Source organism: Panicum hallii, chromosome 9 (assembly GCF_002211085.1).
Source record: "Panicum hallii strain FIL2 chromosome 9, PHallii_v3.1, whole genome shotgun sequence".
NCBI classification, from domain to species: domain Eukaryota; kingdom Viridiplantae; phylum Streptophyta; class Magnoliopsida; order Poales; family Poaceae; genus Panicum; species Panicum hallii.
In genome coordinates, this window is record NC_038050.1 from 61,706,161 (window position 1) to 61,733,310 (window position 27,150).

The 27,150-nt window shown below is 41.1% G+C and overlaps 3 protein-coding genes across 5 annotated transcripts; 2 read left to right on the plus strand and 1 right to left on the minus strand.

Annotated features, from left to right (window-relative positions):
• The first annotated feature begins 837 nt into the window (after positions 1-837).
• Positions 838-3,254, plus strand: LOC112872603 (probable F-box protein At2g36090). The gene is made up of 2 exons (XM_025935657.1): positions 838-1,060; positions 1,939-3,254. Exon 2 carries the CDS (start codon positions 1,987-1,989, stop codon positions 3,112-3,114), a length of 1,128 nt encoding a protein of 375 aa, XP_025791442.1. The 5' UTR covers positions 838-1,060; positions 1,939-1,986; the 3' UTR covers positions 3,115-3,254.
• A 437-nt stretch (positions 3,255-3,691) lies between these two features.
• LOC112875770 (villin-2-like) lies at positions 3,692-13,765 on the minus strand. Its single transcript, XM_025939741.1, has 24 exons — positions 13,576-13,765; positions 12,491-12,631; positions 12,276-12,375; positions 12,118-12,186; positions 11,802-12,038; positions 11,530-11,707; positions 11,313-11,445; positions 10,364-10,523; positions 10,128-10,284; positions 9,954-10,057; positions 9,691-9,849; positions 9,383-9,451; positions 9,237-9,305; positions 8,968-9,105; positions 8,152-8,280; positions 7,421-7,571; positions 7,275-7,285; positions 7,034-7,174; positions 6,826-6,951; positions 5,990-6,046; positions 5,802-5,900; positions 5,545-5,737; positions 4,999-5,198; positions 3,692-4,235 (listed from the first exon to the last, which is right to left on the minus strand). The coding sequence occupies exons 2-24, from the start codon at positions 12,544-12,546 to the stop codon at positions 4,122-4,124; spliced, it is 2,850 nt and encodes a 949-aa protein (XP_025795526.1). The 5' UTR covers positions 12,547-12,631; positions 13,576-13,765; the 3' UTR covers positions 3,692-4,121.
• Positions 13,766-17,261: 3,496 nt separating this feature from the next.
• LOC112874833 (alpha-N-acetylglucosaminidase) lies at positions 17,262-25,562 on the plus strand. 3 transcript variants are annotated; one of them, XR_003225045.1, is made up of 19 exons: positions 17,262-17,820; positions 17,928-18,007; positions 18,376-18,587; positions 19,040-19,161; positions 19,876-19,961; positions 20,458-20,552; positions 20,785-20,866; positions 21,021-21,127; positions 21,251-21,281; positions 22,006-22,123; positions 22,483-22,533; positions 22,674-22,783; positions 22,923-23,025; positions 23,279-23,377; positions 23,914-24,024; positions 24,108-24,343; positions 24,563-24,800; positions 24,865-24,973; positions 25,087-25,105. XR_003225045.1 is itself a non-coding variant. In XM_025938387.1 (19 exons), the coding sequence occupies exons 1-19, from the start codon at positions 17,581-17,583 to the stop codon at positions 25,320-25,322; spliced, it is 2,436 nt and encodes an 811-aa protein (XP_025794172.1). In that variant the 5' UTR covers positions 17,284-17,580; the 3' UTR covers positions 25,323-25,562. The 3 variants fall into 3 exon arrangements, 2 of the variants coding, with proteins under 2 accessions (XP_025794171.1, XP_025794172.1); XM_025938387.1 differs by having other exon boundaries at positions 17,284-17,820; positions 24,895-24,973; positions 25,087-25,562; XM_025938386.1 differs by having other exon boundaries at positions 17,279-17,820; positions 21,021-21,281; positions 24,895-24,973; positions 25,087-25,544.
• The last annotated feature ends 1,588 nt before the right edge of the window (positions 25,563-27,150 follow it).

Below are 27,150 nucleotides of genomic sequence, written 5' to 3' on the forward strand. Positions count from 1 at the left end.
CGTTGGAAATATCGTAGTTGTTCAACCATCCGACACTATAACATCCGGATCGGACTCTGGACAGTAGCAGCTCCGAATTAACAAATATCTTTCTAAGAGCGATCCGATCAAGGATGGCTCACCTTAGGTTGCCTTTGCGCTTAGCGTTAACATGCAAGCGGGATATTCACGATCATTGTCTTTTTTTTTTATACCTCAACCTTTCAAATTTCAAGTATAAGTTGTAAAATCTGAACTCACCTGCTAACTCATACCGCACCATACTCACGCACGCATGCAGCACGCGAGCAAGATCAACAACCTATACCCAAGAATTCACTTATCCGAAAGATATCCGAAGTTATTAGGCTTCACACGTGACAGGTACGCTGAAGCATCCACGCGTGAAGCAGTCGCAGTACACATCTACGGAAGAAATTGGAGAAAAACTTTGATAAAAATCATGAGTCGAGCAACGTACTCACGACCGATGACTCCCCGACTGGAGCGATTGCCGCCCTACGGCTCGTTCCCACAATTATTGTCTTAAGATGAAGAAAGAATATCAATTAGAATTTGAAAAAGGAAATAAGGATTTAGAAATAAAAATAAATGTACACGTGTTTTGATCTATTGGATATACTCAATTCATCGTAGCCCTTCATATTTAGTACGAGGCTCGCCCGACTTTGCTTGTGGTCGCAAAATTGCAAGAACATATCCGGGACAGCTTAATAGTGGAGAGCATGAGCATCGGCCAACTGAGCGCCGGCAGGCCGGCGCACGGTTCTCCCTCCCTAGACCGGGTCTTCCTGCACTACGGAGGATGTCCACTCCACTGTCTCCACGGTCCACAGTCCACAGCCGCAGCGCAGGCGGCAGGCCTGCCGTCGCTGGCTCGCTCGGTGGTACGCCTACGCTTATCCGGCGACGTAATCCACGATGCGAGACCGAGACAGCTGGGACCCTGGTCCTCGCGTCCTGCTTTGCTCTGGCCGGTCTGCTAAACCCTGACACCATCTTGTGCAGCTGAACAGTCGGTCGTCTCTACCCGATCCGCATCCGCCTGATGAATCTTGAGGTGAGCCTGCCTCTCTCGTATTCCTGTTCCCCCTGCCGAAGAAGTCGTGATTTCGATCTCCTCCCTGATTCTGATGCTTCTTGTACTCCTGTTGAATCCGGCCATCCGGGGCATGGCCGGGGCAAAGCTCGGGCCTCATCTGGATTAGGAATCTCTTGTAGATTCTTTTCCCTCTGAATGAGATTAGATTATTACATAAATTTGGTTCCTCCTCGAGCTGCAATATGTTGTAGATCTGTGGGTTATTTGTTGGTTCTGATGTAGTTTCCAGCCCATGATTTCTTCTCTCACGAGTAGCAGACCGTCCTTCGGATTCATGGCCACAACTGTTGATTCGAGTGTTCGTCGTCTGCTCCCCGTGCTTGCCCAAAAGACTCATAGGTTGCCTAACCTACGTTGTTCTGCTTTAATTAAGCTCCTTTTCAGTTGTTTAGTTGAGCAATGAAGTGGCTACATCGTTCTTTGCCTCTCGAACTGAAAAATGTTGGTTTAATTGATTGATATGCAATAGAGGTGGAGAAAGAGTTAACCTTTTAATTCTCCGATGTGGATCGAAGTGTAAGTTTTAGGGCTATTCCGTCCATTGCCTACTACTTTGCAGACTTGGAACTGGAGATCTTAGTTTTGCTATTGCAATTTAACCACATTGCTATATGTTTTGCTAATGCTATGATGCTTTCTCCACTTCCTTGGGAGTTGGGACTTCCAGGAAATTTAACTGATATTCCAAATTTTCAGCAATCTACCGTATATATTTAGTTTTCGGAACAGCATTTCACTAAAATCGGATATTTGACACGTTGGATGACTTTGAAGATTTGTGTATATATGTCAACTGGCATGCTGGGATATAACTGACTATTGTCCTCATGCAACAGCTGATTAGGTATAATCTGCTTTAGCTGCAACGAAGAGAAGCTGTGATCATGGCATCACTAAGTGCTGACCTTTTCTATGACATACTCAAGCGTCTTGATGCTGCGGCTCTGGCGAGAGCAGGCTGTGCTTGTGCTGACTTCCGTGCCATATCAAATGAAGAAGACTTGTGGGAGAATGCTTGCACATCTCTGTGGCCGTCGACAGGACTTGATGATGTTAGGAGCTTGATTGTTTCTGTTGGTGGATTCAGGAAGTTCTATGCTGATTGTTTCACCCTTATATTGAACAAAGATGTTCCTGTAGTTCAGACAAATGAAACTAATCCCTTTGCAGAAGAATGGGTCGAGTCTGACTACTACTATGGTGACATGGATGAGCTTGAAAACTCCCAGCCTTCAGACTTTGTATCTCTAATTGACGTATGGTACAAAGACCGCGCACTCTACTCGAAGGTCATATGGGGAATTCCCAACTCAGATGGTGCCAATGGATGGTTCTATAACTGTCCATTCCGTATAGACTTATTTCATCACTCAGCTGAGAACAACGAGAACAATAATGGAGAGGTATTCCTATCAACCATCAGTGACTTGCCATCGGTACCCTCAATGGAGCAAGAAAGGAAAGACGGGAAACTTTGGAGGGAACTTAATGATGGCATAAAGTTGAGCTGGATCATTGTCAACAGAAAGATGAAGCGGGCAGTGAACCTGACAAGTTGGCACCCACTGGGTGGGCAGAGGCACTGGCCAACTGATACTGATTTTGTTCTACGGTTTGGATCTGTCCTTCCGGCAAAGGAGGTCCTGCCGTGCCAGGTAGCAGAATGCATTCTGCTGATGAAATTCCGCATGACAAGCATGGGGAGTGAGGAGGCTGGGGAACTATCGACTCTTGCTTTGACGGAACTGAGTATGCAGATCGAAGACATGGGTGGGGTTCATCTCAACGGGCGTTGCAGCCTCCTCCTCCTCAAGGAGGCACTGAGCTGCCATCGGAGTAGGAATTACGATGAGGTGCTGGAGTCTTGCAATTTGTATCTGAAGGCACAGAGCGAGCTGAAAGAAGAGAAGATACGCAGTGAATGCCGGTTTGACACACTTTGTATTGTCAGTGGCATTACAATATTTGCTGCAATCTGCACCATGTGCTATAGAAAGTTTGAGAACGTTTGACTCAAGGGTAGTTGCAGAGTTGCTGAATTCTAATTCGTAAAGCATTCTGTATAGTGTGGATTTCAGAAATGATGTAATGCATGCTTGTGAGCTGGTAAACACAGCAGACTAATTGCTGGTAATTAATTCATCTTTAGATCTTTCAGGGGGGAAATAAACTCATTTATGAAGATGAAAAATAATGAAAATTTCCTGCTAGCAAAATTCAGTTACTGCTGCTATACTCAATTGATTCAGAAACTACAATAGATCGCAGGAACCGTAGTTCTTTTTTAAGGGCTAATTGGGAATTTATTATCACCATACATATATTCATACTTTGAAAGTGTACAACATTTTGATAGCTATTGCATTCTATAAGATTAAAGAGCTACACTTATATGAGGTAATGGGACACTTTTCTGGTAACATTTCTAGATTATAAAACTCCTATGCTGCTCATCCAACTACAACAATAAAACATATCATAGCAATATTTGCCTTTAAGAGAACACTGTTTTACCATATAGATCCTTCATGTCCCATGAGCACTGCTGCACTGCTGAGCCGTAAAGATGGTTAAGACTTCGACCAGTAGAACAGCACCAGAAAATAGAAGCTTAAGTCTTAACAAAAATATGTTCCATACACCTTGGTGCCAATGCATCATTACCTTATAAAAATACTCACTAGTAATGCACCAAAAAATAATTTCGACAAAACCATTTGCACCAGTTTGATAAACAAAAAAATCAAACACATAAACTGGCAATGCTCGGTAGGAGCTCAGAATAATGGAGGGGCCAGGGTTATGACCCATGGACGGATGGACCTATATAACGCGCCCAAACCATGTGCAAATAAAAGAGTACCCTATACAGCTCATAAAAACAGCAGAACGAGCTGCTGGTGATCATCCTTGCAACATGATGAGAATGCTGGGTAGCGTGGGCTCTCCTCTGAAAAAGAAGAGGTAGGAGTGTGTAACTCTGTAGAATGGAAGGGATTTATTCAGGGCCAGCCATGTTTCAGAAAAGATCGGCTTTCTTTTTCTGCAATTCTTGCTTCCACCTTGGCTGCTCGTAGAATTCCTCTTTGGTCATACCAAACACAGTCTGGAATTCACTGTCCGCTAAATATGTCTGCAGGATCAAAACGAAGTTAGACTTTGAAATTGTTTGAAACATGAGGGGTAGTAAATGTAGAAGAGGCTGCTATCAATTCTAATACATATTCCAATAAGAGACGATAACTATTCAAAAGCATCATCAATTTAGGTGCATCTCTAAAAAAAGCCCCAACTTAATCGTTGTACTTCAGTAAGAGAAAATATCACTATTCCTTGTGTTCCACAGAACTGCTGGTTGTGCTACTTAGGGAATCACGGTTTAAGATGTCACGAGGAATTAACGAAGGCCTAAAAATTACTAAGAGCATCACTATCTTGGCGGGTATAGATAAATCTGAACTATAAGGATAGAAAGGTTCCATTTTCTGGAGTTCTAGAAACAAGAATTTGGCTGTGATTATGTTCAAGTCTTGACCCTTTCATTTTGTACTTCTTTTCTAGTACAGTTCTTTTTTTTTTTGCAATAACCTTTGTATACCCTCATGTTCTTCATAGCAGCAATTGCGGCAAAATGCCTACAATTCTAAAAATTAAGTCTGAGAAGTTAGTAACCAGCAGTTACCTCTGGGAAATTTGACGTTGATGCATAGCTCATAATAAATTTCTAAAGCAAAGAAATTTTACTAGCTTGTCTTATGGGATGAGGAAACAGGATCGATAAATACTAAAGTAAAATGCCCAATTCCTCTATAATTACAACAAATACTAAGCCCTTTCATAAGGAAATGAGGTAACAAAGCAGAACTATTTTCAAAGATGCAGTAGAAGGTACAAACCTCTCTGCGCTTGTAGTCTATCCCACTAACAGGGTCCGTGGACTTCGATGTCAAGCGTTCATAGCTAAAGATCGTCTGGCCTCCATTTTCGTTAGCAGTTTGTTCCTGTGAGACATCAGGCTCTATCCTGCCAGCTTCTGTGGCATCAGGCTCTGTTTCCGATGGAGGAGAAGCAGGAGCCAATTCAGTCTTCGCAGCATCTGCATCAAGTGAAGGTGTCAACCTTTGGCATCAAGCTGGGGGGTGGGGAATGTAACCACAGAATTCTCCTAGGGTCATCTTCATCTACTTTCTGGCAGTTACTCAGTGCATCCTGTTCATTATTATAAGTAAAACGTAAAGAAACACAGTCAAAGCACTACAACAGATTACAGATCTCTTTTTACTCTTCCATAGCGAACAAAACAGACACGACTTCTAATATATCCAATTTTAGTTACCGGAGTTACTGGTGACACAGGAATAATACCAGTGATGTTTCTAGTTCTATTGTCTTCCTAAAAGTGGCGAAACAGCAAAACCAAATTTCGGCCGGGGACGCCCTACCGTGGTGGGGGCTATGAGATCCCTCGGCAGTCAAAACATTGGACAGTGCGGCAACAGCAGCGGCTCTTTGGGACCCTTGGCCTGAATGAGTCTGTGATTTTGACGATGTATTAATGGAGCCTGACAAGGCAGCCATTGCTGATGCACGCTGAGTATGTCCGCCATCACCTGAGCTTGAGGGCCTCTCATCCGACTGAAAACACAGTATTGGGTGGTTAGCGGATAAGAAAAATTGGGAAGGAAATTATTAGCAATACCTGTTTTCCTTGGGAAGATGGATTCAGTGCAGATGAAAGAGCTGCCAGTGCTGATGCCCTTTGAGTTGGCCCACCATCACCTGAGCTCTTAGGTCCACCCTGCAAGCAATTAAAAATGGAATTAATGAAAAAAAAGAAAGAAAACAACACGAGTCACTTTATAAATTGAAAAAGAAATGTGGACTTACCTCTGAACGCATTCCAAAAAGGACTGAAAGTTTCTTCTCAAACGAATTCCCATGAATCTGTTTCAAGGATTGAACTTTTATGACATAACATAACAGGTGCGAGTAAAGAGAAAGGTATGGCCAGAAAACACAGCATATTCAAAATAAGGGAAAAGTCTATTTACACTAACAACTTATAAGAAATGGTAATTTCATAACATTAAATATCCTTTGTGTAACTGCACAATTTATTTCTTATAGACAGAGATATATGTTCTGTATTCTCTTTCTGTTACTTTTCAATTTTTGAAATGTCAACATAACCCTGTCCAGCCTCCCTGAAACAGTGTCTAACTTGTTTTTCCAAACCCTAACTGAGTATAGAAGAAATGTACATAGCAGACCTACTCTGATACCATGAAACAGTGTCTAACTTGTTTTTCCAAACCCTAACTGGGTATAGAGGAAATGTACATGGGCCTCCATAGGCCACAATACACAAGGGCTCACAATACTCCAACACTCCCCAAGCCACGAAATAACTTCTATTGTGCAGTACAGCTCAACCTAAATTAGTAATAAAATTATGAAAGGCGATGAAAATTAATTCCCTGTTTTCGAGAATTCATCTACATCAAGCTGATGCCAAAGGTACTCTAACTATTAACATCGGAAAGCTTTTTTCCCTCAAAAAGAACATGAGAAAGTTTTATGTTTATATAAGTTAATGTTACCCTTAAATAAAAAAGGTAAAACCTTCAAAATATCAGCTATCTTATACATATCGTTGATAAATAGAGCAGAATTAGAAGCACAAGTTCAATTTTGAAATATGGAAGTAAATATGTAAGAGTTACCACAGATCGTGTGTTATCCCAGGAGAAGTATGTCCTGAAGAAGCAAGGTTCATTCCCTTCAATGACTTTATAGAGAGGCACATCAGGAGAAATACCTTCAAAGGCCACTGCATGTTCTACATATTTCTAGGAGGGAATTAGTCATTGCTAGGATTTGAACAACAGTTAAAAAACTGAAAAACAGAAAAGTTAACACTTGATATCGCACCTCACCAATTTCAAATGCTTTCTGTTTCTCTTTTGTCTCCACACACTGACCCATCCAAACAAAAACCTCAGAGTGTGTATCCAGTATCATCGTGTCTTCTGTCAACAAATCGTCTTGTGAAAAATTGAAAACTTCAGTGACCTGCATAAAAACGAGCTTTCAGAAAAAAAATTTAATAAAAACGAGATTGCTGGAAGCCTGGAACATGACAAATTTAGATCAAATAAATACAGCAACAAACCTCTAGCTTCCCTGGTAAATGGTGAAGATGTTATTGTAATGAAGCCAAAAAAATAAAAGTAAAAATTAGAGTCAATATAGAGCATAAGAAACAGATGTGATGGCAATAAGAGAAATGTGGATATAAGGATTTTGACGCCTACTAACCATTCCTAAGAGAGAAGGTATACAAATGAGGCTCTCTGATAGCAACATCAGTTGAAACATTTGTGCTTGTATAATTCTGCTTTCCACCAATAGCTGACCAGAAAGTAGAGCTCTCAGTTCCCTCCTTGCAATGTTTGACAGCAACACCAGGCTGTAAGATTGGGGGTACGGATGATCTTAGTGAGTAATAGTGGCCAGGATAAGGAAGTAGCAATTACTTTCAGTTTTTTCAGAATAACCGGGGAAGGAGGATTTAACACCAGCATAGTTATGTGACAGAGTTGAAGTTGTCAAGTATGCTACAATATTTTACCACATGAAATCAGTATAACTTTTGCAAGTATAATAACGAAAAATGGATACTCACTGATAACAGCAATTGTGAAAAACAATCATAATTCAAATATACTAGACATTAAGCAGCGGTTTATTATGTAAATACTATTCCTAACTAAAAGAAAAAACAAGAAATATAAATGTTAACATATTATGATATTTTAATGTTTCGTTGGTTTCCTTGGAATGCGTATTGCAAAACCAAATTATATATCTTGTGTTTCATGTATAGTAAATTCGTGATGTCAGATTCACGTCCAAGTTCTGATTTCAAAATAATTTATTATTTTCGGCTTTTTATACTTCAGATGTCCTAAAAGACCAGGAACAAGTAAATTGGAACAGAGGGTACTATGAAAAATAGGAATATCAGAATCGGTTTCATTGCTCCTTACCTTCAAAAACTCAGCAACTTTAACAGCCCATTGTTGTTGTTCGTGGGAACTTGAGTTGCCAATCCATGTAAACATCACGTTTTTGGATTGCAAAATGAAACAATCCGTGGAACTCAAGGATGTTGAGACCTAGAAAGTAAAATATAAGTTCAAGGGAGTAAGTGAGTAACATTTTGTGCTTTTCTTAGTTCTTTACAGTTCCGAGTGTCTGTTAGCTGTACTAACAAGGATAAAGCTGCTTGTTATTAGCAATGAGCAACTCATCTATTACCATGCCCAAAGGGGCATATATGAAGAAGTACAAAGTGCAGATAGCACCCTAGACTAGTGATTAATTACACAAAGTATATATACACCTAACACTTGTATGCACTCTTTAAGTCCAACTGCCCAAAAGAACACTGTAAAACACAATGAGAATGCTAGTATGCAGGACCATGAAGAGAAGAACATAGCAATTCCATCAAGTATATTTCCATACTTCAGAAACAAAAGCTATTGAAGTATATTTACCCACATTTTCTTACAGATTAAGCTTTTGGACGAACTGATAGGTTTAAGAACTTAAATATGTTGTAAGGGCCAAAAATCTTGAGTTCGAGACCAAAAGCACTGTTGACCAAGAAAATTGTTGTGCCCCACTTCTTGTCCATGCCACAGGCCTAATGGAGGCTAGGCATGAGGCATGTGCTGAAGTATTATTTTGCCAACCTTTCCTCATTAGATTAAGCTTTAAGAATGGAAGGCGAATGAAAGTCAAGAAAAAGTTTAATCTCGTTTCAATATCTTTATAAGAACAGGTAGAGGTAATAATACCGCATCAACTTGAAGTGTCTTATTATTATGAACTGATGTTCCAGAAACTCGAATGAGAGCAATGCCATCAGCACAGTATGTTTCATCCTTCAGACCCTTTTCTTCTACAAATTTCTTGTAACCAGAGCTAATGCCACCCTGCATGATTTACCAAATATATTTATCTGATAACAAATTATTCTTCAGCTCCATAGACTGCACCATGAGTTCCTTTGTGGAGCAGCACTCATTTTTCATTAAACATGGTACAGTCACAGTGAGGATCATACCTTAAGAATAACCATTGGCTGAAAAAGTGCAACAAATTGAGGTGGCTCTTTTCCTTGATAAATACGACCCTAAAATGATGCAACCAATACATGAAACTCCTCCATAGGAAATATTGTATGCGTCACCAAAAAAATAAATACAGTACCAGGACAGGTCTTCCTTTCATTGAACTCCAAAGCGTTTTAGCTATTTGAAAAACCATCTCTTGATCTTCCTATGTGATATAAACCAAGGGTAAGTTCATGCATCACAGAAGAGTTGTATGGGTATTGAGTCCACCACGAACCATTGTATAGTGTATATGCCATACTATTACAATATGTAAAGGATCAACATTAATCAAACTTGCACAAGTTTTTCTTTTATTTGTGTGTGTGTTGTTGGTGTGGGGGGGGGGGGGGCAAGAAAATTTGCGCTACGCCTTAAGCATTTATATACAGAAACTATAATTACCCGGACACTGTGTTTCCCAATCCAATAAGTTAGATAAAACTCTTCTTTTTTGTCACCAGAATGATATGTGTAAAGAACAATATAACAGTCTCCACTGTAGAACTTTCCAAGTTCCTCCTTTGGAAGAGCAGTCTTTGCACTGCCATTAATACACCAAACCTGAAATATACAGATTGTTCTTATGGTTTCATTTCTATTAATGCATTCCCTAATCCCTTTTGTACTCGATAAGATTAGAAAGTACGAAGCAAGTTCAGCTAAACCTCAAGCTTTCCACCACCATCTAGCAAAGGAGGAACTTCATCATTTACTGGCGCACTACTTTTTGAGATTCCTTTGACATCGACACCTTTCTGCTTCAGTAGCGCTACATAAAGCATATGCTATTAATAATGACAAAAGGTCAATTTTAGTATATCAATAAATAAATATTGTACCTGTAACTTTTATCCGGCCTTCCTCCGTGCTGGCATTCCCTGCTGTGTTGCTTACTGGCCATGACTCAAACTTAGACTTGAATGTATGATTCTCATAACCTTGAATCACTTGAGTTATTCTTGTTGTCTTTGGCCTATTTTCTTTAATAATGAATTTCTACAGGAGGTAATTTTTAGATAAGGAAACATTTTTTTAACAAGGCAACAAACCAAGCAATTTTGGCTCTAGGTTTTACCTCAACCGCCGCACTGGCAGTTTTCCTGTCCTCCACCTGTGTTACCCGACCAACCCACACAAATAGCTCGGCCCCACAGTCAAGTAAAAAGCATTTAGTGTTCTCCAGAATTGATTTTGTAAGAACAATGTCTTCTAACTTCAATTGGCCATTATTGATACTGCAAACATAACAATTAACAGTATAGAATAAAACTATTGGATTAATAAAATAAAAGATGAAGAATTGAAGAATAGGAAGGCATATATAAAACACATACACAGGGCAGTCAGACCTAAAGATAAAAGTAACAGGCTTTATGAACCAATTAGAGTCTTGAACTATGCCACGCAATTTAGTACAGTAAAGTTCTACAAACATCCGAGCAGACCTATAAAACACCAGCAGACCAACAAACTTTTGTACTAAATTTCCAAAAGAATTCATTTGTGATCAAGGAACGAGCTTCTGTAGAAGTAAGCTGTAAATTCAGCAGAACAAAATATATTACTAATTTTGGTTCTCTCCTCCAAAAAATGTGTTCATCAGAAAGTTACAAGTCGTGACTGCCACCCAAGTACTAACTTAAAACAAACCAAATACAATTTTCAGTAACAGGTGTCTTTGGGTTCATCCCCGTAAGAGTAGCCTGATTTTTATGCTGGCTCGCCAGACCTATCAGTAGCCTCCTTTACGTGGGCTCGTGAATTTTAAAATACCATCTCACACTTTCAGAGTGCTTATATGTGACGTTAAGTGATTTAGCTAAGCTCCATCTCAACCATCCAGCCCAAACTCAGTTCAGTGATATCTCGCTGCCACTGGGACTCGTGTAAACAATGCATTAGGCAAAATTTGACACAGATGTTTGATTGTCCTTGAGTGTCACCATGAAAATTTGAAAAAGCATCATAAGAAAAACTCTGCAATTCTTACGAGTCAGGAAAAACTGTTTTCAGAAAGTTGATACCTGTAAAGCTTTGGTGCTGTGGTTTCAAGAACAACATCATCATCACTTATAGCCTTCTTCCCTATTGGTGCAAAACCTCCAAAAAGGACCCAGAATTCACCGGAATCTGATTCCGCTTGCAATTTCCCATCATCTATTATTGAGAAAAAGGTATCGGTGAAGTGTGTGGACTTGCTAAGGTTTTACATGTATGAAATTTATGTTCAGCTCATCTCACCAACAATTGCAACATTACACACTCCATCATGATATTTCTCCTTTAAATGTTGAATCACTTCCAAAGCTTTGGCTCTTTCTTGAATATTGGAGTTTGCACCATTGAATTGATATATTTTCTTTTCAGTATCCAAGATAAAGACATCATCATGGTTCAATTGTGAACGAGAAAAGGGAACCTGAATAAAGAAGTCATTTAGTTAATTCATCACAAGGATTGACTTAAATAGTTGATTAAACATAAATGAAGCGAGGAGGTGGAACACAGTGCACCTCTTTAACTCTGATAGCTCTCTTCCCTTTGCAAATGTACAGCCGTGTTTCAAACTTCTCCTCTTCTGGCTTTTTAAACCCAGAAGCAAATCCTCCCTCCATGGGTATGATGCATGGCTTAAAGTATGACAGGAATTTATCAGATTCATAGCCTTGTGGTTCCCTGTGCTGTACTGCACGACCCCCAAGCATGGTGTCAAGCTCGATTGTCTTGATTGCTGCAGTTCCAGCTTCATCCTGCATAACATCGGTGCAAGAAGTGGGCATGGAATTTCACTTCTAACATAGAAAATCTGAGGTGTTATAGAAAATCTACCTGGCTAGAATCTTTTCCAATCCAGAAGTGGATGTCAAGAAGATAAGCACCTCCTTTGTTACAACTCGTCTAAAAACGGACAGATGCATCAAAAAAATCTTATTTGTAAAGACAAATACAAAAATGCCTATAGAAAAAAGGAAGAAAATCAAAACTACCTGCAGAACTATATACGAATCTCCACAGTAGAATTTACCATAATCTGATTTTGGCAAAGGAACTGGCTTAAAATCTTCAATCCTCCATATTTCTGTCCCTCTGTATTTAAGTTAAGGGGAATACAACATAAAGAGAACAGAGAAGTATTGACTGGAAAGATAAAACAGCCAAAATAAACCAGCAGCCTATTTCAAGACATCTAAGTAAAGGATACGGTTTATGGCCAACTCCTTGAAACGCAGGCTCAAGCACCACTTTTGCATTTGACATTGCACTGGAGTCTTACAGAAGTTACTCAACTTCAGAGAGGCACCCACCACCAAACAAAGGCCACAGAACACTAGAAAGCCGCGGACTGCAAAAGCGCATCGAATGAGATTGGAAAACTATTAGCAACAATGTAATCTAGAACTTTTAGATACAGAACATTGTACAAAGTCATATCTGCAAACAGATTTGTTTTTCAGTTAAGAGATATCCAGCTTCTATACGAAAGACTGGATGACATGCAGCAAAACTTATCCAAGTTCACGGAACCCACCAAATCAAACACGTTAAAGGTCATGTACTGATTTTACGGTGTCAGATTAGAAAGCATGTCAGATCAATTTTAGTGTCGATCAGGAATGAAGCATATACATCGTACAAACAAACCAGAAACCCAAGGATTGCAGCCTAGGGATACTCAGAATCATACGTATTCATTTATGAACAAAACTACCACGGCAACCATCAACGAAAAAATGTGAGCGCGACGGAACCTTTCGAGTTTTACGGGACATGCCTCCCCGATAACACCACTGGTGCACAGTGTCACCGTGACTAAAAAATGGTGGATTCGTGCCAAAGTAGCGACGGAAGTGACGGTAGATCAGCCTCAACATCACAAAGAATATGTGCGCATTCTGTGTGTGTATACATGGACGCATACGCGACACTGAGCACGCAGCAACAGCAAGCATCCACCGCCGCCTCGTGCCATCTAGCTAGCGTGGCAGCCTCTCCACTCGGCTACCGATCCAGAGCAGGGACGCTAAACTACTGCAGTTGCGAGATGCAGCCGGTGGCCAATGCACGCCAGAAATCTGATGGGGGCGAACCCAAAAAAGGGGTCGCCGAACAGACGACGCCACATAGAGGGAGGATCCATCCGCTGGCCACTCCGCATTTCGATCGATGGCAAATGAGATCTCGCGATCACTCACGCGGTCACGCCAAGGGCAGATCAACCTGCGGGCGGTCACGAGGAGAGAGAACACAGAGACTTTGGACCGGACCGTGTCCGTCGGAGGGGGGTACCTGGCCGGGCGAGAGGGTGGGATCGCCGGTGATAGGCGGCGGGGTCGACCGGGGAGGAGCGGGGCGGGGCGGGATGGCGTGGAGCCGGAGAGAGGAGGGGGGCGGCGAGGTGGCAGGCGCCTGGGCAGAAGGAGAGGGAGCGAGGCGTGTCTCGGAACCGACTTGGAATGGAACGGATGGACGGGGTGTTAGCGACGCCGCGCGTTTTGCGTCTGCCCGGTTTTAGAATTTGCCCCACCTATTTATACGCGGCCGGGCGGCAGCGGAGGACGGGTGGTCGGTGGCAAGCGGCGGACTGCGGGCTATACTCTACTGTATTCTACTGTATATGCTATATTTAGAATTTTTTCTCAAATCAAATATTTTAAATTTTGACTGTCATAAAGATTGATAACACAAAAATAATATTAATTTAGTTTATAAAAATAAAAATAGTATTGATTAATTCGTAATGAAACTAACTATCATAGCATGTATATATTTTTTATTTAAAATTAATTATTTTTGAAGATATTTGATCAAAGATAAAATTATTTAACTTAATTAAAGTCTAAAAGTTGCTATGATCGTTAGTACGTGGGGGAGAACGGGGTGTTTTACGTGCAACGTCATTTGCCAAAAATGCCCATGGAATTCGATAAAAGCTTATCAACTTTATTCGAGATGAGTGACTTTTATCTATCAAGATTACACGATGGATAGCCTCCATTCGTCGAGAGAAACGGATGGAGGAACGACGTCCGCTGCATCCACCAGGTGATGGACTGATGTGTCCGCACAGCAGCGCTCACACGGTGGCCGTACAGATGGTGATGGTACGAAACGAACGCGGGGGTTTACACTTTGCTGGATCGGCTTACTCTGTCGATCTTGCCTCACCGTTTCCACTAGAACTAGCACGGCCGGGCTCAGCGCGCAGGATCGAGCAGTCTGATGAAACGATCGAGTCGAGACGACGGGCGACGGCCGCCGCGTCCGGGGACCGTACGTGGGCGTACGTACGCCGGGCAGGGGACACCATGCATACTGGAGCTATCGATCGCTAGCTCGACCGGCCAGAGCCCAGAGGTGACTGTGTACGTCACAAGATTCTTCTAGCGCCGCATCCGCATGCATGATCACCGTCCGGTAGGGCCCAGCGGCTCCGCGTGATCGAAGGCGATAATTGCGAGCTTTCGGCCGGCCGGTCGGAGGGGGCAGACACGCACCCATCAACTGACGCGCTGCGAGAACCGGCCGGCATCTGGAAGGAATCAGGCGGCGTACGGGTTCACGCACACGGCCACCAGGGGTGGTGCCCATTCGCCATCGGCGACCCGGGCCGGCAGCAGCTGGGGTCCGGGTGCGTGCGTGTTCCACACGTACGCCCGCGCCCACGGTACAGTGGATGGTGGTCGGTGGACCGCCCCGCCGGGATGCAACGTCGATACACGTTCAGAAATGGCAACACACGCGTCTGCGCGCCGCGCCCGTCACCAAGGAAAGGGGGGGAAAGGGACTGAAAATAGGGTATCCTTTCTTTTTTTTTCTTTCTCCCGTTTGTGCGATCTCTCGTATCAAGATCTGGTTACTCTTGATCAAGCTCCCTCTCGTGCCAAGGAAACTCAGAGGTAAATGAGGCAGATCTAGAATAACTAACGTGACCTCCTCGTGTTGTCATCCTGGGAGCGTGGGCGATGAGCTGATGAGCAGCCCTCCTCATGGAAGAAAGAAAAACTTTGCGTGTAATAATAAGCAGACTAAATCTTGGGGTTTATTGGTTAGATGAAAAGTCATAACTCTACTAGCTTGTGTAGGTTTTGTGGACCGTACCTGAACTTGAATTTGACGAGTTTAGGTCTGGTTCGGCAAAGCTCTACCTCTTACACCAACATTAGATTCCGAACTTTGTATTATAAAATAAGGTAATAATTTTATTCCGACCGGCCGTAGTTTACACTATTCTACGGCAGCCTAAATTTTCCATCAACTCTGCACTTATCCTAGTGGGCCAGTGGACACATGCAAGCAACTTTCAAAATTTAGAAAAGTTGTTAGTTCTTGAACCACCAATCAAATTCAAATTCCGATTCCACAACTATATTCTTTCGAAGAGACCTTCAAAACAAGACCTCATTTGCATATATTTTGACAATATTTACAAAGACACATAAATTGCTTTATATTTAATGGAAAAATAACAAAATAAATTAGTTAAAATGCTCAACTGATCTGATAAAGTTGCCTATTATTAATCATGCAATAAACATTCACCTACCCAACAAAGTTATTTACCCCCATCCACTAACAACACCAAACAATCTATCTTCACAACATGAACATCAATATCCACTTAACTGAACTCAGGCATGTGAAGCAACATAGCTTCCTTTTGGCGTATGGCACCCCCACTCCCTTTTGCAAATATCATAAGCAAATTAGAATGTACTGAAAAAATTTCTCTCACAAAAAATATATCGCATCTTGTTTTGAAGCTCTTATTGAAATAAACGCAACTGTATAATCGGTTTTTGATTTCGATGCTCGGTTTTGAAACTACGGTCTATTTATTTTAAAATTGTGTGCATGTGCACAGCTACCCGCCATTCTTTTTTCTCTCTTACATATGCATGCACGAGCTTACATCATTCTCCTTTTTCTTTAAGTGCTATGCAGCTTGTGTGTAGGTGAAGTTGACCGCGGAGGAATCAGAATGGTTAATATACCAAAAATAAAAGTCCCTTGATAGTTTTTTAATTAAGGCTGGCCGTAAAGACGGACTAATTTAAGGCCGAAAATAAAATGGTTCAAATATTTCTTTGTACTCTAGATTGAAAACAAAACAAGTAAACAACCCAGTAAACGCTAATATTGGTGTATCCCTAGGCTAGCTCCACAACTAACACGAATTCTTGGAGATACCAGCCTGCTCCGATAATTTTAAAGTGCGCAAAACAGATCCAACAATTTTAAAACCTATTGCTATATATATATATATATGTTGGTATTGAGGCGAGTGTGATATCTTACCGCTCTACTCCTATATAATACGAGTGAATAACTAAAAGGACTAGTACAATGTAACAGATTGCGCATATTTTAATGTCCACGCGCGGGGGCAATAACAAATTTATGCACAAGTTAGTTTTCACTAGACCGTGTTTGAACCGTGGGTATGCTCAATCGTTTTGAGCACCTTTAGCTTTGGTACACACAATGGCTCTCTCTTTAATAAGCAATCAATAATTATATCTTGCTTGTACTTTTTTACAATAGATGTAGGGATGTTGTTATCGAGGATCTAAAAACAATACAAATTTGCAAATTAAAACGAACTACTACCTTCACGTAATTATCTTGGACCCAAAGCAGGATTTGGGTGTCAAGCGCCAGCCGTTGATCGTTGAAGTAATTACTATAGTATAATAAGGCTACTTCTAATGGGAGTTCCGTTTTCATTAACGGGCTGTCATATAAAAAAAGTAATGATGTGGGGTTAGTTTAATATAAAAGGTAATCGATAAGCTTTCATCTAGATGAAACGTTCTTCCCAATTTCTAGAAATCCCACCATCCTCCGTTGTATCTGCGGAGTTTGATTCATATGATCGGGATGATCAAGTGGTCAATCATGTTAGCTAAGCTAACTAGCCATGGAGTGGAGGAACAATGAAACGGATTTTTTATTGTTAACCGAAACGGGCCGGGAAAACTCCGAATCGGCCGTTAACCCCTCGCCTGCTTCGTCCAAATGGAAGAAGATTCCAAGTCTCTGATGATGATAAACACGAACAGCTCAATCAACTGCGTTCGGCAGGCGGTCCAAATCGCCGCCGCTCCGCTCCATCATCCACGCCCGCATTATCCATTGCCTCTGATTAATTAATTCTCCGTGACGCAATCGCCACGGATTCCTCAATCCTCCTGCGAGTCCGCACGGCCCTGCTTGCGGGGAGGCTGTGGACTTGTGGTGCTTCTGTGCGCGCGCGCGAGCAACCCAGGCGGAGCGCGAACGCCGGAATTCGCCATGGGGCCACCGCGGCCTCTTCCCCTCCTCCTCTTCGTCCTGCTGCTCGCGCTTCTGCCGTCGCCTCCAGCGGCGGCGGCGGCGGCGGCGGCGGGCGGCCTGTCCGCGTGGGGGGCGCTCCGCGGGGCGGCGGGCAGCCGCAGGGCCTCGCCGGCGGAGCAGGAGGCGGCGGCCGCCGGGGTGCTGCGCCGGCTCCTCCCCTCCTACGCGCGCAGCTTCAGCTTCCAGATCGACTCCAAGGTTGGAGGGTCGTGGTGCTCGTGCTTCTTTTAAAGTTGCTCCTTTCCCGTTTCGTGGCAGAATTCGTTGACTCCTTTCTGGTGCCCCCTTTGCTTTCGTCGCTCCAGGGGAGCGTCTGCGGCGAATCAAGCTGCTTCAGGATAAACAACGTCGTTGACAATTCGGGCACAGGCGGAGCGGAGATTCTGTATGTTGCTCTTTGGGCACTTGTTTGTTCCACACAATTTTTTCTTGCCATGAACTTTTGGACAAGTGGTTTTGAAATGACCCATCTGGTAGCAATTCTTCATGCATGCATCGATGAGCTTGATATGCAGATATAGTGAAACATGATGATCTTCATTCATGTTCTGGATTTTGCTGTCCTGCGATCATTCCTTGTCTACCATCACGTTGGCACAGTGGTTTGCTTAAAATTCAAAAATCTATTTTCGACTTTGGCTCCTTAGTTGAGCATTAGGAATGCATGTAATGCAAGAATTGACAAAACTGGACATGGTCTGACTACATCAGGAAGGTTAATGCAATTACCTCGTCCTGGTTTTGGTGTTACAGGATCCAGGGAACCACAGGTGTTGAGCTCGTGTCTGGTCTCCACTGGTACTTGAAATACTGGTGTGGCGCGCACATCTCTTGGGACAAGACTGGGGGCGCACAACTGGCATCAGTCCCTTCGCCTGGGTCTCTGCCACATGTGAAGGGCGAGGGCGTGAAGATTGAGCGTCCTGTTCCTTGGAATTACTATCAGAATGTCGTCACTTCTAGCTGTGAGTCATTTCTTGGCTTAGATTTCTGTTTTCGTAGACCTATATTTTATTCATTCAAAAGTTATTTGTATCTTCAACATCAAGCTCTAAGTCCCTCAGCACCAGGACTCATCACAGTCAGCACTCTACTGTCCTTGTGACTGGAGAGTATAAATGTATGATGTGGTTTTCAAAGTATGATCATGCCATGTTTTGTTTTCATCATACTAATCTACAACTTCTATTGTCCATACAGAACCATTGCATCAGCATCTAGTCTTGTACATCCAATCCTACTAATTTTTGCCCAAGATTTTTGCTTCGTTAACCCGTAAATTTCAAACATATAGCTTTCTTATTGAACATTTAGTTATAAGTTCTAATTTTGAAAGAAATATCTTTGAAATCTTCCAAATTTACAGGGATTCCAACATTTTTTTATCTCTGCTAAAATTCATGTAGTGTTTCTATAGACTCCTTTGTGTGGTGGGACTGGAAAAGATGGGAGAAAGAAATTGACTGGATGGCACTTCAAGGAATTAACTTGCCTTTAGCATTTACGGGACAGGAAGCTATCTGGCAAAAGGTTTTTAAGGTAGTGTGACAGACACATCTACAATGCTGAAATGTTCTAATTATTGCAGCTCATGTTTTTAAAACATTTTTCCATTAGTGTTTAGACTTTACAGTTCAATATTATGAATTATTCATAATAATATCAGTGGTGGTGGAGCATATGTTTAGACTTGAGCAAAGTCTGCACCAGCGTAAAAACCAGTTATATTCACATGGTGTTGTCCAATTGTGGCCCACTAGGCTAGCTCAGCAAGTTGAGCTAAGTTGCCTGTCCCTTGTTAATAGGAACTGACCACTGAATACAATATTTACATTCTGTTCTAGAACTCTAGAATCTAAATGATCTAATAGCAGAACAGCTCACAAGGTAATGAAGCATTGAACCGATTTAGTTCTGTATGTGTCAAACTAAGTAGGGTAGTAGTGTGACAAATTTCAGTGTTTTTCTCCTTTGCCATATATAACTATACGTCAAATATTGTCTTAACACCTGGACAATGAAAAATCCTTGTGTATATTGCAGACTTGCACTTATTACAAAAAGTACTATCTCTGATCAATTTGGACCTTGTGTAATCATCAAAAAGACAAAAACCTAAATGTTAATTACAAAAAGTACTGTCACTGCTTTTCATGTATTGTCCTTGTCATTTTGAATCTGTGCTATTATTTGAGTTTATTTCTAACTTCTCATTGTGATTGGGGCCTTATTAATTCATGAATGTTATTTCAGAGTTTTAATGTCACCGACAGAGATTTAGACAATTTTTTCGGTGGACCAGCTTTCCTTGCTTGGGCCAGAATGGGGAACTTGCATGGGTAAGGACTAAGATTTATTTTCTATTGCTAAACTTGGCAAAAGTTGTGAGAATGTAAGATAAACAGTACATGACTATAAAATGAACAAGGATATATTCTCTGATGTAGGTGTTTGGTTATGTTCAGATAGGATGATTTTTTACCTTATGCATACGAGAAAAGGAGCTCTTGTTCAAATGTGTCTACATCATGACATCACCGCTCTGAAGATGATATCTTTTGGAGGTGTTCGTTCTTTGGAGTTTTGGTTCAATAAAAATTTGTCGTGTTAAAGATCTCTTTACCTGCTTGTTTCTTTCTCTCTTGAAATCAGGTGTTACTATTCCATGTGACCACTAATTCATCTAACTTCATTATAACATTGACTAAACCACTGCCGTAGTTCTGTAGTTTAACTTAATAGATAAGACCTTTTGGAGATAGGATCATTTGGTGCTATGTATTTGTCGGCCTGACATAAAAGAGGATGAATTCATGTTTTTTTTCAATCTCTTAGGTGGGGTGGACCACTCTCACAAAATTGGTTGGATCAACAATTGGCACTGCAGAAGAAAATACTATCCCGTATGATTGAGCTAGGGATGGTCCCTGGTATGGTTTATTTACTGTTCTTCAATATTTAACAAAGTCCATCGCATTTATACCACCTTGCCACCTATCTTTCAAGTTTCTTACATTTGCAGTTCTGTTTATCTTTTTCCTTTGTGATGCATCGATAAAGTTGAAAGACTAATGCACTTTTTTTTTCTAGCTATATTCAATTACTACAGTGCGGTAGATACTGTTTCGAGATTTGTACTTACGGTGCACTACTATTTTACAGTTCTTCCATCGTTCTCAGGAAATGTTCCAGCTGTGTTCTCAAAATTGTTTCCATCTGCCAACATTACCCGGCTTGGTGACTGGTAAAATACTTTCTTATAGAATTTGTATTAATGTCATTGATACTTTGTGTAGCTTAGGCCGTAGTTATTATTATATTCATAATGTCTCTTGAAAACACTAACATGACGTGTTAGCTTACATATTTTATTGTCTACATGATATTTTCTGCTTCAGGAATACTGTTGATGCTGACCCTAGGTGGTGCTGCACTTATCTTCTTGGTCCATCTGATGCATTGTTTATAGAAGTTGGGCAGGCTTTTATCAAGCAACAAATAAAAGGTATGTACCTGTCATTTGTTTCCTTGCAACATATGAAACTTGATTTTGTTCCGAAGTTTCTGAATCAAATAAAAGGTATATATAGATATTCATTTTTTCTTTTATCTTTTTGGATGTATGCAGAATACGGTGATGTAACTAACATCTATAACTGGTATGTCCGACTAATCTGTTTCTTTGGAATATCTCCTGAATGTATGTGCGATTGCTCTGTGTCCTTTGCATGTTGGGTCACAAGGTTTTGCTATCAGCTGCTATTAGTGGGAATGGTTTATCTTTCCTTGTTAACAAATGAGTTTTGATTTGTAGCAAGGGATACAACTTGAATGTTGAAACTATGAAGGGAAAATCTTAACAATACTGTACTACAGTTATTCCTAAGTTGTAAATAATGAAGCAATGCTTTAGCCTTGGAAGATGTCACTGGAGAAGACCTACTATATTCTAGTAGGCCTAGTTTGAATAATCTATCTTTAAGTGTTTTTAGTATAGACTATAGAGTACATGAGGAATTACAATTCTAGACCAAAGTAGATGGTGGTAAACTTAACTATCACACCTGCTCGTTCTTACCTCAGTTCGTCCTTCATTTAAATCGCAAGTGTGAACTTGCTATCCTGAGGGGGAAAATGATTCTTGATTCTGTTTAAAGTATTGATAGAATTTACATATCATCTGGTTTAAGGTACTATTGGTGGATACTTCAAAATTCTTGATTTATTGGTGGTTCATTATGTCACTCTTCTCATATCTCATTGGTTACCAGCTTAGCACGCAGTTGGACATTCTGTGTATATATGTTATTTGCTCACTTGCTGTTATTACTTTCTACATCCTGTACACATTGCACATTTTACAGTTATGGCTATTACTTTCAGTGACACGTTCAATGAGAATACCCCACCCACAAATGAACCAGCATATATTTCATCACTTGGTTCTGCTATTTATGAAGCAATGTCAAGAGGAAACAAGAATGCCGTGTGGTTAATGCAGGTGTGCTCACAAGTCACACCCTTCTTTTACCAATGAAAAATATTTCTGCATTTTATGTTGTCATGCCAGTCATATGTCCTATAGATGGTTGTAGATTGACCAATTAAGAGGATGGAGCAATCATTGGGTGGAAAAATATGTGAAAACATTAAGAAATACGCCATGCAGTCAAACAATGTACATAGGAAAATACATATGTGAGGTATCATTTTTAGCAGTGGCTCCTGTCCAAGTTTGTTAAAAAGGAAAACTGTCTTAACATGGTGTCTGTGAATATGCTTGCAGTACGCTACAGTTTGTTATCAGTCACCATCTAATGACTGGAAACTTTGAGCATAATCATGTGCTTCTTGATGCAGGGTTGGCTATTCTATTCAGACGCTGCGTTCTGGAAGGAACCTCAAATGAAAGTAAGCTCCTGTCTTGCTTTCGATCTACTGCACTTTGAGCTCTCAAATAAATGTGATAACTTAGAATGTTAATGCAGTAGTTCCTTGTCCTTTTAGCACTTACTTGCGAATAGGTTAACCTGCTCCCCTTTGACTTTCAGGCACTACTTCACTCTGTTCCAATTGGTAAGATGATAGTCCTTGATTTATTTGCGGATGTCAAGCCCATTTGGAAAATGTCCTCTCAGTTCTACGGCGTACCATACATCTGGTATGTCTACTTTAACTACCCCCTCCTTCCCATCCTGTAAATCGAAACCGTCCTTTTCTGTTCTCATTTCTGTTTTTGAAATCTGCATAGAATTCCCCATTTCCTCAACCATATTTATAGAATAATTTGTTTAATCTAGGTGCTTGCTACACAACTTTGGTGGGAATATTGAAATGTATGGCATACTTGATTCAGTTGCATCTGGCCCCATTGATGCCCATACGAGTTACAATTCAACAATGGTGCGTGCACCCTTTTCTCTAATGGAACACATATCTCATTTCCGGCATTTTCATGTGTGAACTGAAAACATTTATTGCCTGACGTATCAATTTTGAAGTGAACCAATGTGTTCTGCCATACGTGCTTGTTATTCTGATTATTTGGTCATTCATCTTTCATGATACACATGTAGATTTTCGAAACTCATGCATTTCCTATGATGCATCTAATGAATACTTGTGAAGTGACGTTCAACGCTTGCTCTTTTTTAAGATTGGTGTTGGCATGTGCATGGAGGGAATAGAACAGAATCCAGTTGTTTATGAACTTACATCTGAAATGGCATTTCGTGATAAGAAGGTTGAAGTTGAGGTAATAGTATAAACCTAGCTTTTATGAATTATGTTTCACCGCTCTTCACATTTCTTTGTTTTGGAACTATTATAGTTGTACAGAGTGTGAGATGCCACTATATATAAGTTAGCACTTTAATATCAATGTACCACTACACAAGGTTTTTTATTTGAAATGCTAAAGATAACCAATCTGATCAAAAGGTAGCTTCGGCCTTCTGCTAATAGTCTTCCATTCCCTCGTTTGATTTTAGTACGATAAGGGAATCAGTTAAAATTTTCTCCGTCTTGAGTAAAATGTTGACAGGTGCAGTACCAGAAAAGGATTACGAAAAATACCAAACTCTGTAACTTTTATAATTTCTTGCTTGAAATCCTTACACACATTGTGCTATTTAGTACAAATCATATATGTGTCTTTTCTTTCATGGAAAACTCGCTATGGTTTGTCCAATATTACTGCTTTAGATATTATCTTACATCTGTTAAATTTGACCTCATATTTTGCTTTGATAGGTTGATTACCGTCTAACATTTGTTCTCATAACCTTCCAGGATTGGTTAAAAACGTACTCCTATAGGCGATATGGTCAAGCCAATGCTGAAATAGAGAAAGCTTGGAGATATTTGTATCGTACGATATACAATTGCACTGATGGAATTGCGGTGTGATTTCAAACATTCTTCTTTGTTGCAACTATCCAGTGCCTGTCCCTAGAGTAATATGCACTTCCATATGTTGGTCGCAGGATCATAATAAAGACTATATAGTTGAATTTCCAGACATAAGTCCAAGCTCATTCAGCTCTCAGCTTTCTAATCGAAGGAGTATGTCAATTCGGAGTAACCGTAGGAGGTTTTTCTTAAGTGAGGTCTCTGGAAGCCTACCACATCCACATCTATGGTATTCCACAAAGGAGGCCGTCAAAGCCCTTGAACTATTCCTCAATGCTGGAAATGATTTTTCAAGAACTCTCACATATAGGTCTGATATGCATCCCTCTTTTAAGTCTTGAGATCAGTTTGTTCCTTTTTCAGCTGTTGCCAACTCTATTCCTGAGTCAATAGGTTCGATGCGGAATTCAGGGTACCATATTGACGCTCAGTTTTTCATTTCTTTAGGTTTAGTGAAATGAAGTAGTTATGCCACTTAGGCATGATTTTGTAATCGAGTATTGCTGATGAGTGATGATTTTTACCTCAGGTATGACCTTGTCGACCTAACCAGGCAGTGCCTATCAAAACTAGCAAATGAAGTGTACCTTGACGCGATGCGTTCATACCAGAAGAAAGATTTGAATGGCTTGAATTCTCACACACGGAAATTTCTTGAACTCATTGTGGATATTGATACATTACTAGCCGCTGATGATAATTTTCTGTTGGGCTCCTGGTTGGAAAGTGCAAAAAGTCTTGCTGTGACTGAAAATGAACGCAAGCAGGTACGTTCAATGTTGTTCATCTAATATCTGGATCCTAGACCAATCCCTTTTTCTTTCCTGTTAGCAAGGACTGGACTGAACCTTCTTTTATCAGTACGAGTGGAATGCCAGAACACAGGTGACGATGTGGTACGACAACACAGAGACTGAGCAGAGTAAATTGCATGACTACGGTAATGCCACGTACTGTATTTTGTAAAATGTATAACCTACTATACTGGTTGTCTGGCTCAGCTCTGCATTACTAATCCTGCTCTTCCTTGTTCATCCCAATGCAAATTACCAGCCAATAAGTTTTGGAGCGGGCTGCTGAAAAGCTATTACCTTCCACGGGCGTCAAAGTACTTCGCGTACCTAACGAGGAGCCTGCAAGAGAACCGGAGCTTCCAGCTGGAGGAGTGGAGGAAGGACTGGATCTCGTATTCCAACCAGTGGCAGTCCGGGAAGGAGCTGTACGCCGTGAAGGCCACGGGCGACGCCCTGGCGATCTCCAGGTCGCTGTACAGAAAATACTTCAGCTAGTCTCAGGCCGCAGCTTTGGTGTCTTCGTTGCCGGGGGGAAATAATGCGCTGGTGTGAGAAACTAACCTGTATCCTGTGTGATCCAGTAGCTTCTTTTCCCCGTTTGGTTCAGGTGCGGGATGCAAATTTGCAATGCGTGATGCGAAGGCAGATGTGTATATATGCATATGTGCCGCTCTACTGTACGGACATCTGTTTGACCATGAAGTTCTCTATCTGGCACGTTTTGAATTCCATGTACGACAAATTTCTCACGGAGGCCGGGGAGAAGAAGAAGTGTGCGTACCGTACCTGTCACGTTGGATCGAAGGGACACGGCTCCACCGAGCAAGATCCAGGGCAGGCGGGGGCAGCACCGGATCCAGCATTCGACGAAAGTTTCATTTACTCGTGCAGCATGGGTAAGCCACGCGTTGACATACATCACGTGACCCTCCTGTGACATTTTTGGACGATCAAGCCCATAGGTTGGCATGAAAAAGAGAGACACCTCAACACACCCAAGTGCTGTCCCCAAAAGGTGCTGATGTCATGTTTTGACCTAACAAAAGGTTTGTGTGAACAGATCTCTTCAATGATAGGGAGATACTGGTGGAATCAACAGGACAAAGAAAATAAGATTCATTGGGTAAGCTCGGAGAAAATTACAAGAACAAAGCGGAATGGTGGTCTCACCTTCCGAGATTTGCATATTTTTAACATAGCTATGTTAGCCAGGCAAGCATGGCGACTATTGATGGTTCCAAATGCTTTATGCTCTCAAGTCCTTCGGGCTAAATATTTTCCAACTGGAAATTTACTAGAAGCTAGGCCGAGGGGAGGAATGTCCTATACATGGCGAAGTATTCTGAAGGGTCTGCAACTTTTGAAGGATGGTTTGATTTGGAGGGTTGGTAATGGCAAGACAATTAATATTTGGAAGGATCCATGGATTCCCCGAGGGGATACAAGAAGGGTCATCACCCCAAAAGGTGCCTCCATCCTCCAGAAAGTTGAAGAGTTGATTAATCCGATCACTGAAGATTGGGATGAACAGCTAGTGCGAGATACATTCTATGAAGAAGATGCAAATATCATATTGTCACTACCGATCTCTATTGAGACAGAAGATTTCTTGGCTTGGCACCCAGATTCTAATGGAAAATTTTCTGTTAAATCTGCGTATGTTCTAGGAACAAAGAGGAGGGATCACCAAAATAGCCGTGACACATCCACCTCATATGCAGAAGGAAGGGATTTTGATTGGAGCAAAATATGGAAATTGAATGTGCAAAACAAAATCAAAATGTTTGTCTGGCCGATGGCTCATAATGCTTTGCAGGTGAAATTAAACATTGCAAGAAGAGGCGTGGATCTTGACACGCGGTGTCCGATGTGCCTAAGGTCTAATGAAGATTCAGGTCATCTATTTTTTAAATGTAAGGCGGTAAAGTTGTGCTGGCGCTTGCTGAATATGGAAGACATAAGAATCATGCTGAAGGCAGAAAATTCACCCAAGACAGTGTTGGAGAAAATTTGGGGCTTTAACACAGATAACCAATGTAAAATAATTTTATTTATGTGGTGTTGGTGGTCTGCACGTAATAAGACAAACTCAGGTGAAAGAAAGAAGTCTGCTTATGAAGTGATTAATGACTTTTATTTCCATTTTCAGGTGTGGAGAGATACAACACACATGAGGGAGGCTTTAACCTCAAATAGCAAGCCAAAATAGAAAGTCCCACCAGAAGATGTTTACAAGATCAATTGTGATGGAGCTTTTATCCTCGGGATAAAAAAAGCTGGATGGGGTTTTGTCATTAGAGATCACACTGGCATGGTGATAGCT